We start from the raw sequence: 12,411 nt of genomic DNA, 5'->3' as shown, positions 1-12,411 counted from the left end.
AAGAAGGTCTCTAAACCTTGAAGAAATGGAATACTTTCCATAAGAGACTATGTTTCACAAACACTTGATTGTATCAGATAATCAACAAGGTTTTCTTTCTGTAAACAATATTTCCTTTGAGTAAAATATCTAAATACAAATATTCTTGTATGTTTCAGCAATGACTACACTCTACTTCATTTTAAAGGTTGCATTTTCCCACTTGAATGGCTTTGATATGCATAATTGTCATGGAAGGGTCTTCCAATTAATTATACAACGTCTATCTAATCAGTTCATCTCTTAGTTTAAAATTACATGACATTTCAACATTTGCAATAAATAGTTTGAACGAAAAGGCCGAGTTTATACTTTTATTTAATAAAATGGAAATTGGCTGTGTCATAGCTAGTAACAAAGACACAATAGAATGATTCACTTTCCACTGAAGCTCTTCTTGAATTGCTCCCGGGCCTGTCATTTTGTTCAATAAGGGGGAGCTGACACTGCCTTCTCAAGGTAGCTCTGCACCAAGTGCAGGGAACGCGATGCACTGCCACGGCAGGCAGCAGGCAGGTCTGCTGAGCGATGCTCTGCCTTGTTTGACTCAGAGGCGAAGTGGCAGCTGAGCGTGTTCCCCCCCCCCACATGCACTCCTACAGATGTGACTAGCAGGTCCAGCACCTTCATGTTTCCACAGGAGTCTAAAGGAAGAACATTGCCTCCCAGGAGAACAAGTGAGTGACACCTTTTGTGGGGCTACAACACATTTTAGCTAAGCAATGCTCCTTGCTTACTTGTAGTTTTCAGTACACAACTGGACAGTCCCTTCATCAAAAACCCAGACAAGGAGATAATGTGCTGCCACCTCTCAAGCAAGAGCACTGACAGACCAGATCGTAAGGATGGGGGGAAGCCCAGCACAAAGCAGGAGAAGCAGATCTGGACAAAGATCTATCTTTAGCGTAGTTTCTACCTTCCTTGGCCCACGCTGTGGAGCAGGAGTGTTTGTTCAAGTCATGGGCTCACAGCTATGCCTGTGTGATGCAGCTACAAGAAGGATCTGGAAGTTTTGGTAATAGACTGTCTCATCATGACAGGAGTAACAGACCTGGGTCAGAGAAGAATGAATAAGAAAGAAAACGGTGCCTCCTAAAACAGCAGTGCCACAGTCCATGAGCTGTTTACTCACCACAAGAGCAGGGGCACCAGCGTTTGCTGTTCATTAAACACCAGAGCACAGGCTGAGCCACTGTGTACTCGGGGATAAAAGGTTAGGAGGGTTAAGGAGAAAGTAGGCAAGAGAGAACAGGACCTGCACCGGCGGGACCTTGCAAGGAGCATGCCTGCAGAGCAGGGCACTGCAAGGTGGCCAAGATGTTAGGCAAGCACAGGTCAGAGCCAGATGTCAGAGCGCCCCATTTTTCAGTACCACTACTGAGGCATCTTCATCCCTTTCGGAGCATCAAGCCTTGTAGCTAGTGGTCTGAACACATCTGAATCTCTGATGCAGTTGTTTAGGGACTTCTTAGGTACACCGGTGTGCACTGACTGCTGGGGAAGGATCTGGAAAAGGCATCACTGAGACACTCAGGTGTGAGCTGGCTTCCACATTGCCCACTCTAGGTTCAGGCAGCTGTGAGCAAGCCCAGCCACAAACCATGCATCTCAGATGCATGACTTATGGCAACAATGGACTTCAGGCACTCGCAAGCTAGCTGTGCAGGTTGGAGAGATCTCACGATGGGAGCTGAGCATTGAGGCCGACCAGGCTACAGAAGGCAATTCACAGTTTGGCACTCTGTCCAGGCAGTGGGATATACAATATCCTGCTCGTTCACTGGTATGCCCTCCTTTGGCATAATTGCATTTATTGCATTTCCCCCCTTAAGAGGATGGAAGATTTGGGTTTAGGACCCTCTCAGTTCAAGGCTAGTGTGAACCTCCAGTTTCTGTTTGAGCGACACAGCTTTAGGGGATATTGACTGTGATAGCAAACAGCATCTCCCGACTCTTCTGCGGGCCGTAGCGGACCCCGGCGGCTCCCCCTGCCCGCCAGGCCGCACTCCTGTGCCGGGCGGTGCCGCAGCCCTGGCCCAGGCTGCCCAGAGAGGGGCTGGGGGCAGCTCGGGGAGGTCTCCAGCAGCCGCCGGGCCGTGGGGCTGGGCACCCTGCTCGGGGGGCTGCTGGGCCGGGGGACCAGGGGCACCCGGGGGAGCCTCCGAACCCAGCCGTGCCGTGTACCGGGGAGCCGACCACGCGGCGCATCGGCGAGGCGCCCGCCCTGCCGCAGCACGGGCCCGCCTCACGGACCGCCGCGGCCGCCCGGCGGGACGGGCCCGGTGGCGCAGCTCCGCCCGGTCCCGGCAGGGGGCGCCCCCGGCCAGCGGATGCCTCGCAGCGGACGCAGCCCCGGGCCGCGGCGCCCCCGGCCGCCCCCGGCCCCTCGCCGTGCGGGAGAGCGGTCAGTAGACGGCCGGTGGTTACCTGCGCGCTTCGCTGCAGGTATCCTGGGCTCCAGGGCAAATTCCGGGCACCTCAGCGAGCATCCCAAATTAGGACAGCCGCGGCGGAGACCCGGTGGACTTACCTGCTGGCCCGGGGCGTTTGTCACTCGAGCCTGCTTACCGCTTCCCATTTCTCCTTTTTCTGGCCGATCACCGCCCTGCCCTAAGACAGCGTGAGACCTGGCCCGCAGGTAGGATTGGCACCTCAGCGAAATCGCTCTGCTCTCATGGCGTTCCAGCCCTGCCTCCCCTCCCTCACACCACACGAGGCGGAAGGACCTTGCTCAGCATGCTGCAGCTCAGCCAGCACCACGCACCCCCAGGGCTATGATGCCATCCCTGGAAAGTTTTCCTTATACATCTGAATCAGTCGTCCCTCACCCTGCCCTGTCGGTGGTGAAGGCAGAGTGGAGGAAGGGGTTGAGCCAAATCAGAAGGGCACTTGGGAAGGTGGCTTTGAGTTTTCATGTGGCCAAAGGCACTGAAGGCGTGCGTGTGTTGCACACCCAGGAAGGAGAAGAAGCCTAGCCCAAAAGCCGAAGCTCCATCCAAAGGCTCAGGCAGTCTTCGTACAGACTCCAGGTGGGATCCAAAGCACAGCACCTGCTGCCACCAGCAGCCTTGGCCTCTGGCTGTGGGTCTGAGGGAGCAGGGCTCTCTCTCTTGCAAAGCCTGTGTGGTATGTGCCAGGCCTGTGTGGATGGCTCAGGCTACCCGAAAGGGGTCCCAAATGTCACTAAAAGCATATGCATAGGTAACTCAGTCGTACCATCCCTGTCTGATGACTGGGTAAGTCATGTGTCTCTGAGACACAGTTTCTCTGCGTGTTAAATGGCACTCTCCTGTTCCACAGAGGCAGCATCTAATAAACTAGAAAGTATATGGCAGGATCTTGCAGGGAGGGGGTAGGGGATCAGCATGTTTATGATGGGTTCACCATAAACACTAGTTTATGGCATCTGCATAATCATCTGCAGATTTGCCTGCCATACAAGCCATGCTGTGTTTGAGCTATTCTGCAGCCAGCAGTGGCATTTGAGCAGGAGAGGGCTGCTGGTGGGCCAAACTTTCTGAGGAGCCATTTATTTAAAAACACGGCTTAAAACTAGCATCCCCTCCTTGGTATTCTGGGTTTGTCCAGTGTTCTGTCTTACTCCTTGCAGCTGCCCCCTCTCTGAGAAGGATTCAACAGAGAGACATCTGACCTACCTGAGATGGTCAGCAACTGGAACACCATCCTCTTTGTTTACCCCAACACTCCCTTCTTTGAGTATCAGTTGCCAAAGCTTCAGTTCTTGCCATCCAAATTCCTACTGCCTACAGTTAAACTCTTTCTTGAAAGTCTTGCCCAGCTGACTTTAACTTCTTTTCTGTACAGGACCAGAGCTTATTTCACGGTTCTTAGTGGGGCAGAAATTTCATATGCCAAAGAGATGACAGCTACATGTCAGCCAATTTTCACATCATCCATTGGCAGGACATGGAGATGCTAGGAGAGAGGAGACACAATATTCACTGTGCCAGAAAAGTTGGTAATGTCAGGGTGATAATGTCCTAATCAGTATCTCCTTCCTTGCTTTTTATTCTGCTCTCTTTTGTTTGATTTATTCCATCATTTGCTCCCATGACGGGATTTTATAAATGGGTACTCAGTGGCTGACAAACTATAATGAAGGAAGTCAATAAAGTTTCAAGTTTATATCCCATGGCATCAGTGACACAGGACAATGCTGACTGCATGGAAGAAAGAATTTGAATGTCTGGCCCAAAAACACTGTAGATGAAGGAAAAACCCTTGAATTAATGCCTGTTGGAGCTGGATTTCACATTATGTCCCAATAGGAGGTACCTGAACGTTCTTACTTGCAACCCCTGCCAGATGTAGCTGAGGCAGCTGGAAAGAAGAACCTTCAGGTCTCCATCTCACCTGCAGACACTAACAAGTCCTCAGCAGAGGAAGGGAACAAAATTGCCCCAGACTCCCACAGCCCAGAAAAGAAATTTGAACTGTGACTGAGCTCTGTGTGCTTTCATCTCTGGAGCTGTGACCTGTCATGGCTGTAGAGCAGACACCATGGCCAGCTCGCTGCTGTAGAGGGGTGACAGCAGGGTGTACTAATGAGTGCCAACCTACATGGCCACATCTCCTGACACCATCCATCAGGGACTGAAAGAGCCAGTCTTGCTTCACTGGAAAGCAGCTGAGCCAAACTGTGGGTCAGAATTCTACTCAACTTAAATAGGTCAGGATTCTTTGTGAGTTTTCTTGAATACTGACAGGATTTTGAGCAGGGTTGTGAAAGAAAAGAGATTAGAATATACTTTCTGCTGAGAAATGGTGGCATTGAGACCAAGTTTCATGATGACATTTTATTTGTAACTACTAATTCAGAGATCTTCAAAGCTCTTGATGATAATTGTCTTCTCTCCTGCATAGCTCATGCTATTGACCTGTACAAAACTTTACAGAGCACTTCTCTATATTAAGCCTGGGATTTCTGTCTGGGTAAAAGCAGCCAAGCCTGATGGAAAGACTTCTCAGGAAAAGCTGTCCGCCTCTCCACATTTCATATCTTAATGAGAAATCACCCAGGATTAACCTCATTTGCAAGTGGAGAGATTGCTACAGGTGAAGCAGATGCAGAGATGGTGATTCAATTTTACTTTTCCAAAATTCTGAAGCCAAATGCACAGAGGGTGATCTCATGATCTGTATAATATGAATAAATGTATATCTATCCATCCTCTCCCCAGGTAAAAAACATGAAGCTCAGACAGGTCGTGTGGGATTTACCTGGAAATGTATTGGAATGCTTTCCAAACATAGCTAGGGTCCTAGCTCAGCCTGTTCATTCAATTAAAATGCAATGTGGAAGGAAAGGGGAAAGAGCTCCTCAGCTACTGATACTGGCTGCCTTCCCCATGGCCAATTTAACTATGAGTAATTCCCTTTTGACCGGTAGCAGACATACACTGTCTTGCTTCCCAGTCCCAGCAAGGTTTGCCTCTCCCGGCTCATCACATCCCCTGAGCAAGGAGATGCAGTACCCCCAGGAGAGCATCTGTGCACATCTGTGTGTGTGGAATGGTGGCAAGGATTTGTCCCGCATGTACCGATCCCTCCCAGGAGTCTCCCGGGGCAGCCCCTGCCAAATGCCCCGTAACCAGGACACTGAGTGAAGACCAGGCCACACTTCTGAAAACTCTGAGTGTTTACAGCTTCACCCACCAAAGCCTACACACTGCCATGAGCGGTTACCCTACCAATAACCTCAAGTTACTATCCAATAACCTCAAGTACCTGTTCCCATGTCCTGGCCACCCTGTCCTACAAGTCCACTTCTCTCAAATGCCATGGTTAGCATAACAACCTTTTCTGTCTGAAATTGTCTCCATTGCAAGGGCGTAGATTTCTTAATATTTTCACTTGCTATCTTTTATTGGTGTAATTTTTCCTTAGAACTTCAGATGTTGCAAAGAAGTTTAATATAGACACTAACAATACTAGCTTGTTAATACAATTTAAGCAAAAGAATAAATAGATCACTCAGAAACAGCCAGGCTAAGAGTCTTAGCAAAGTTAGAGTAAAGAAGTGGTTAAGGATCTAGATGATTTAATCCACTTTTAAGAAAAGGTTTTACAGTGAGCAATTAGATGCTGGTTAAGGAATTAATCACTAATGGGTCATTAACTCTGACTGCCATTGTACAGTTAACAAGCCGAGGCAGGATTATTAGACTCAGCACCCAATTAAGGAGGAGAAGATATTTACAACAAACTGAACAAATGAGCTTTTAAAATGGAATGGGACAATTTGAAAGAAAGTGTAGGAATACAGGAAACCAGACAAGGTAGGAGAGAGATGCAAGTTCTGTCCCTTTATTGGTTTTAAAAATATTTACCTCTCTGTGACCACTCATGTTTAGCAGATTAGAATGTTTCTTTTTAGCAATAAACTTGTCACTTTCCTTGAAGCACACAACTGATCTTTGTGTGTAGATAATCCATTGCAGGGTTCACATTTACAAAATATAAAAAAGACCTGCTTAATATCCAAGTAAAAGAACAATTGACACAGCTTGACATAATTACCATTTTTTGCTTGCAGATTTTGGATCAAGAGCTTGATAAAAGTGAACAGGTGTCTTCACTTTGCTGTCCTGTCGCTGTCTGTTATTAGTGCTTGACTCTAAGTTACTGAGCGTCAATGCTGATTCCGGTGCTGAACAGAAAGTCAGGGGGTCTTTCACATGGCTTTGCAGGACATAGGAGAATAGGAGGCAACAGGGAGGGAGGGTAATAGCAGCAAAATGGGGGAGAACACCACTGAGATCTCGGGGTTTTGCTTGCTAATCGTGAGCAAGAAGCACGGGAAACAGGTTTTGGGTGACAATTAAATGCATTCATGTGCAGGAGGGTTTTAAGCCGAGTAACACCAAGCGGGACTGTTCCTGTCCCTGGGGTACCAGGGTGTGTGCAGCCTGTGTAGACATCTGTTAATGCGTGTCTTCTTTTGACGCAGCCCAGGTGTGCAGGCACATCACAAACACGAGGAGACATCTCTCCCTCACAGCCACCGGAGGAGATGTGCCTTACTGCAAGCCCCGTATTCTGGGCATCCTCAGCGATACAAAGCTCACCTGTAAAAGGGGCAGCGGGGCACACCTACATGCCCCCCAGGCCAGCACGGCTGGGGAAGGGAAGCCCGGACACAGCATGGGGCCTGATACAAAGAGGCAGGCTGGATGCGCACAGAGGCCAAAGAGAGAGGGAAAGGCGTTTTCAAAATAAAGGGATTCTCATTATTATCTGCAAAAGGAGCTCTCCAGACAACGGATGGGGCTGCTGTGGAGGAGGCTGTGAAGGGATGTTTAGAAACTGCTGTCTGAGGTTAAAAAGCTCCCTGAAGTGAAGCTGAACAAAGCTGACATACTTGTTTCTGACAGGACTCTTAAAGATACGCACAGATTGTGAAAATATAATTAGAAGCCAGCCTTTGTCTGGCCACAACGAGTGGGAAATGGTGAAAGGAGAGGTCTCCCAGTCTGCATTGAATCATCCCCAGGACACAATGAGGACGCTTGTGCATCCTTCTCCCTTCCCTAATGAGAAACGTTAATTGCCACAACCTCCAGAGTGTGCAGAGCGCCCCGTGCCCAGTGGAGGAGAAGGGGTGTTTCATTACAGCTTCTCAGCCCCATTACGGGCAGTAACGGAGATAATGGAAAATAAAGATGCCGCAGATTTAGTTTAGGCAACTCGGGAAGGGTGCTGTGCAGTGTGGGGTGAGCGCGGCCCAGTGCCTTGCCAGCACCCCAGCCTTGCCAGGCCAGCTGCCCCAGTCAGCCCCCACGCAGCGGCTGGGCTGAGGAGCCAGGAGCCTGCAGGACCTACCGGACCCTTCTCCGAGGTGGTGGCGTGGGCCGGCAGCCCAGGATGGGGGCAGCAAATCCCATCCGGCCCCCGGGCTGTCCTGCTGGGTGTGGGAACGCTGCAGCTGGGCCCTGGTGGGGCCCCGGCCACTCTTTGCAGAGCATGGAGCCACTGGCTGGGTGTGCGCCCGCCATGGGACCACACCTCTGGCCCCATCAAGAGCCCCCGGCAGTGACTGAAGGGAGCCACCACAGCCAGGGGCAGGGGGAAGCATGAGACCCCCAGCAAGGCTAGGCTGCAAGGAGGGAAAGGGCCACGGCCAGGCCTGCGGCTCCCCACCACAGGCCAGAGGCAGCGAAGGACCTGGCCTGGGCAGCCCCCTTGTGCAGACACACAACGCACAGGCTTCACACCAGTTGTGGCATTTAATGGTGCAAACAGAAAACCCTCCCCAGATCACACAGGCCTTGGTTCCCAGCCACCCTACGCCGCTCTTCGCCCTACTTCAGCTTTTATTGCAACTAAAGCATCCAGCCAAGAAGGGAGAACGAAAGAGATTTTTTTCCTAAGCTATGATCTGACCCCTAACTCCGCAGGGCATGTGGAAAAGGAGATTAAAAAGACCACAAAATACAAAGCAAGCCAGGGCATGGGGAAAAAGCTGGTGTGAGGGACAGCCCTCTGTTGTCAGGTCCTTGTCCAGGGGAGTTGGAGTGGGTCAAGGGCATCCCTTGGGCATCCCGGTACCAGCCTTCCCAGTGCTTTTGTCCCAGGTGCTGGAAGAAGGAGCTCAGATCGTCTGCCAGGGTTTGCCGATGGACTGGATGTGCTCCTTGGCCTTCATCCGCAAGGCAGCAATGCTGGTGTTGCGTGGGTCCGCCTCGTCCAAGGGGAACTTGTCCACAAAGGTGGCCCCGCACTGGTAAGGCGGCGGTGGCCCCATTGCCCCCAGGGGCTGCAGTGCGTGGGTCATGGCCGGAGAGTTCAGGAAGGGCGGTGGCGTGTAGCTGCCAGGCAGGCTCTGCGGAGAGGCCACAAAGCCAGGCAGGCTCTGCAGGGCCGTGCCGCTAGGCACAGGCGGGCTGAGCCACGTTTCCAGGGGCAGGCTGCTGCTGAGGGGGCCCATGGGGGTCGCCTGTGGTGAGCGGTTGAAGGAGAGTATAGGTGAGTCCTGAAGCTTCATAGAGGTCACCTCCAGCTTCTCCTGCCGCCGCCACTTGGCCCGTCTGTTCTGAAACCACACCTGCAAGCACAGCCGTGTTAGCCAGGCACCGCTGCCCCCAGACAGCGCTGCCACTGCCACGGAAGGCAAAGGCTTCCCCGGGCACAGAGGGAAACATGAGATGGAGCAGAGGGAATAGAGCAGGGCAGGGCAGGGCAGGAGAAGGCACCGAGGCAGGAGCGGACTTGGAGGTGCTTCCCCGTGGGCTTGGGGAAGAAGCGTGGTGAGGGCCCTCTGGAGACACCCTGCCGCTGGCCGGGCACGGGCTGTGCGGAGCCACCTTGGGGCCGCGCCGCTCCCGGCTCCACCGCCCGGCTCTGCCGCCCCGGTGCCCCGGAGCGGGACACGCCGCTTAACCGGCGGCGGCCAAACGCGAAACGGCCCCGGGCTCCGCCGGTCTGTGCCTGCCGCGTCGGGGCCGTGCGAGCGGGGCCGGCCGGAGACGAGCCCGGAGCTGCGGCGCAGCCCCGCGCCCCGCGGTGCCGCTCGGCCGGGCGCCGGCCGGGGCTCCGGCAGCGGCACCGGAGCAGCGAGGCCGTCGGCGCGGCGGGGCTGAGCGCCTCCCGCTGCCACGAGTGAGGGGCCGGGCCGAGCCGGGCCGGGGGCTGCCGGCGCCGGCAACGCGCGGCTGCGCCGAGCCCGGCCGGGCCGTGCTGCACCAGCACTCCCGGGGCCGGGGCCGGGGCCGGGGCCGGGGCCGTCCGTGCGGGCGCGGGCGTTACCTGCACGCGGACCTCGGGCAGGTTGACCTTCATGGCCAGCTCCTCGCGGCTGTACACGTCGGGGTAGTGGGACTTCTCGAAGGCGCGCTCCAGCTCGTGGAGCTGGTAGGTGGTGAAGGTGGTGCGGTTCCGCCGGTGCTTCTTCTTGGGCTGCTCCTCGTCCGACGGCTTCCCCTCGCCGCCGCCGGCGGGCAGCTCGGGGCTGGCGCTGCCGGGGCAGTACGGCTCTGCGGGGGGAGAGAGGCGAGTCAGCGGCAGCGCGGCCGCCCGGGGCGCGGGGAGAGCCGCCCGCCCGCCCGGGACCCGGCGCCCCTCGCCCGCCGCGCTCACCTTGGAAGCGCTCGGCGCGGCCCTGGCGCTCGGCCGGCGGCGGCTCCCCGGGCATCTTGGGGAGGCCGTGCCGGGGACCCCGCTTGTCCGCCTCCTTGGCGCTGCCGGCGCCGCCGTCGGGCGGGAAGGGGCCGAGGAGGCCGTCCTCCTTGCTGAAGCCCAGGATGGCCTCGATGCTGTGCAGCCTCGACGGGTTCCCCCCGGGGCTGCGCGCCGCCGGAGCCGACAGCGAGAAGGCGCCCTCGGCCATGGCGAGCGGGGCGCCGGGCGGGTGCATGGGGCGGCCGGCCCGGGGTCCCGGCGCGGCGGCGCTCCCGCCCGGCCCCGGGGCGGCGCGGGCAGCTCTGGCACGGCGCCGCCCGGCGGGCTGGCCTCCTTGGGGCGGGGGAGGAGTGCCGGGGGGCGGCGGGCCGGAGGGAAGGCGAGGCCCCGCGCCGCTGCGGCCTGGCGGGGGGGCAGGGCATCCCCGGGGCCCCGCCGCCGCCGCCGCCCGCTGGCCCCCCGCCCCTCCGGCCCCCCCGGCGCCGCCGCGGCCCCCGCCTCTCCCCGCCCCGCCGGCCCCGGACGGCACCGGGCGACGCCACCCGAGGCGGGGCTGGGCGGGCCCCCCGCTGCCGCCGGGGCCGGCCCTGGCCGGGCGCCCCGCCGGGCCCCGCCGCCGCCGCAGCCCCGCGGCCGGCCGAGCGCCGTCGGAAGCCGTCGTGGGACAGGCGGGGGGGAGCGACCCGGCACGGCGGGGCCCGGGGCGCGGGGGCCGCTTGGCGGTAGCGCGGAGGACGGGCCCGGGGCAGAGGCTCCCGGAGCACCCCCGCGCACACGCTCCTCGCCCCGGCAGCTCCAGCCCACGCCTGTCCCGCGCCTTTGGAGGGCGCCTCGGCCGCGGAGGCGGTGTTCATCTCGGACGAGAGGCGCGAGGGGGCCGTGGCACTGTCCCGCGGCTAAATGCAGAGGGTGAAAAGCCCCGGGGGTAAAAGCTGCTGCTGTGGACCCCCGACGGGGTACTTGCCCTGGGTTCGGCAGCCTTCCAAGTCACGTTTACTGCCCGGGTGAAAACGCACGTGGGCTTTTTGGGAGGATGAGCTCCGGAGGTATCGGGGCGGGGGTGGTGGTGACTGGGCTCAAGTTGTTGGTATCACTCCCGAGAGGACAGAGGACGACAGGCCATGTGAGCAGAGCCAATTCGGCAGCCCAGTCCCCTGCTGAGGGAGTGGGGCTGGAGGCTAGAAGGCAGGACAGGGTGCATGGGACATCTACAGTTTGCTTTTGAAGGTGAGGTGGAGAGCTGATCCCACACCCTGCTTTGCACCGGGCTTGGTGGAGGACATGAGCTCAACGCAGTCCTAACTGGGGAACAGCATCGTGTCTCCCGCCTCCAACTTACTTCTTTCTGCATTATTATTTTCCCTGCCTTTCTCTTTCCTTCTCTTTATCACTTTTTCCTGCTAGCACCTGCCCATTTCTTTGAGGTACCAACCATCTTTTGTCCCAGCTAAAGTGACAAACACAAAAGCGTCAAAGTGGTTTTCAGCCTGCATTTAGCTTCAAAGATGCTTCCATTTCGAGCCTGAGGAGGGTGTATGTGAATGAAAAACATTGGTACTGCTTCTTCCAGATACACGTGCTACTGAAAGGTATGGCTTCTTCCCTCAGGATATCTTCACTCCATCTTTGTGTCTTCCTCCCGATTGACAGCGTTTGCTTCAGCCCTCGCCCACACCTTTTTAAGGTTTATGGTCTGATGTCCCAAAGTTAATTTCTTGTAGCTCAGCAGCTTTTCCTAATCGTTCCAGGTGAGGTCTGCCCTCACTGGCTGCTTCCAGGGAGAGTGAGAGGGGGGGTGGGAGGAAGCTCAGCCATCCATTGGCAAAGAGGGAAGAGGCCAACAGAAGAGACAAAAAAAGGTTAGTGTGGCTTTTGTGCACGATATAAAAAGCAAGTCAATACCATTGTAGGGGCATTGGAGGGTACTCAAAGCAATCAGCCAGGGGCCATTGTGTTCCTTTAATCTACATGTGTATTTCCCAAGAACTCCATTAGCGAAGATGAATGAACTGTGCAATGTCCCTAATTTCTTCTAATTTGGAGCTGGGTTTTTATGGCACTCACAACCAGCACTAAACATGCCTGTTCCTCCAGAAACCCTGGGCACACTTGGGAATCCTTTTTGCTTGTTGTAGCACACAAACACACACACACACACACAAAAAAAAAAAAAAAAAAAAAAGCAAGGAAAGCAAGGTGAGATGAAGCAGCATAAGCTTTTCAGTCAGACCCTGG

The 12,411-nt window shown here is 55.5% G+C and overlaps 1 protein-coding gene across 1 annotated transcript; it reads right to left on the bottom strand.

Moving 5' to 3' along the window:
* Positions 1-8,650: 8,650 nt before the first annotated feature.
* On the bottom strand, positions 8,651-10,411 carry RAX (retina and anterior neural fold homeobox). Its single transcript, XM_032206533.1, has 3 exons — positions 10,129-10,411; positions 9,805-10,031; positions 8,651-9,103 (listed from the first exon to the last, which is right to left on the bottom strand). Exons 1-3 carry the CDS (start codon positions 10,409-10,411, stop codon positions 8,651-8,653), a joined length of 963 nt encoding a protein of 320 aa, XP_032062424.1.
* Between the last annotated feature and the right edge of the window lie 2,000 nt (positions 10,412-12,411).

Source organism: Aythya fuligula, chromosome Z (assembly GCF_009819795.1).
Source record: "Aythya fuligula isolate bAytFul2 chromosome Z, bAytFul2.pri, whole genome shotgun sequence".
NCBI lineage: Eukaryota > Metazoa > Chordata > Aves > Anseriformes > Anatidae > Aythya > Aythya fuligula.
The sequence above is the reverse complement of the archived record's forward strand: the minus strand, read 5'-3'. Positions and strand labels throughout refer to the sequence as shown.

Coding starts and splice junctions, on each gene's coding strand:
- RAX (XM_032206533.1), bottom strand. CDS start 10,411: ATGCACCCGCCCGGCGCCCCGCTCGCCATGGCCGAGGGCGCCTTCTCG. Junction 10,032..10,128: donor CGAGCGCTTCCAAGGTGAGC/GCGGCGGGCGAG, acceptor CTCCCCCCGCAG/AGCCGTACTGCCCCGGCAGC. Junction 9,104..9,804: donor TGCCCGAGGTCCGCGTGCAG/GTAACGCCCGCG, acceptor CTGTGCTTGCAG/GTGTGGTTTCAGAACAGACG.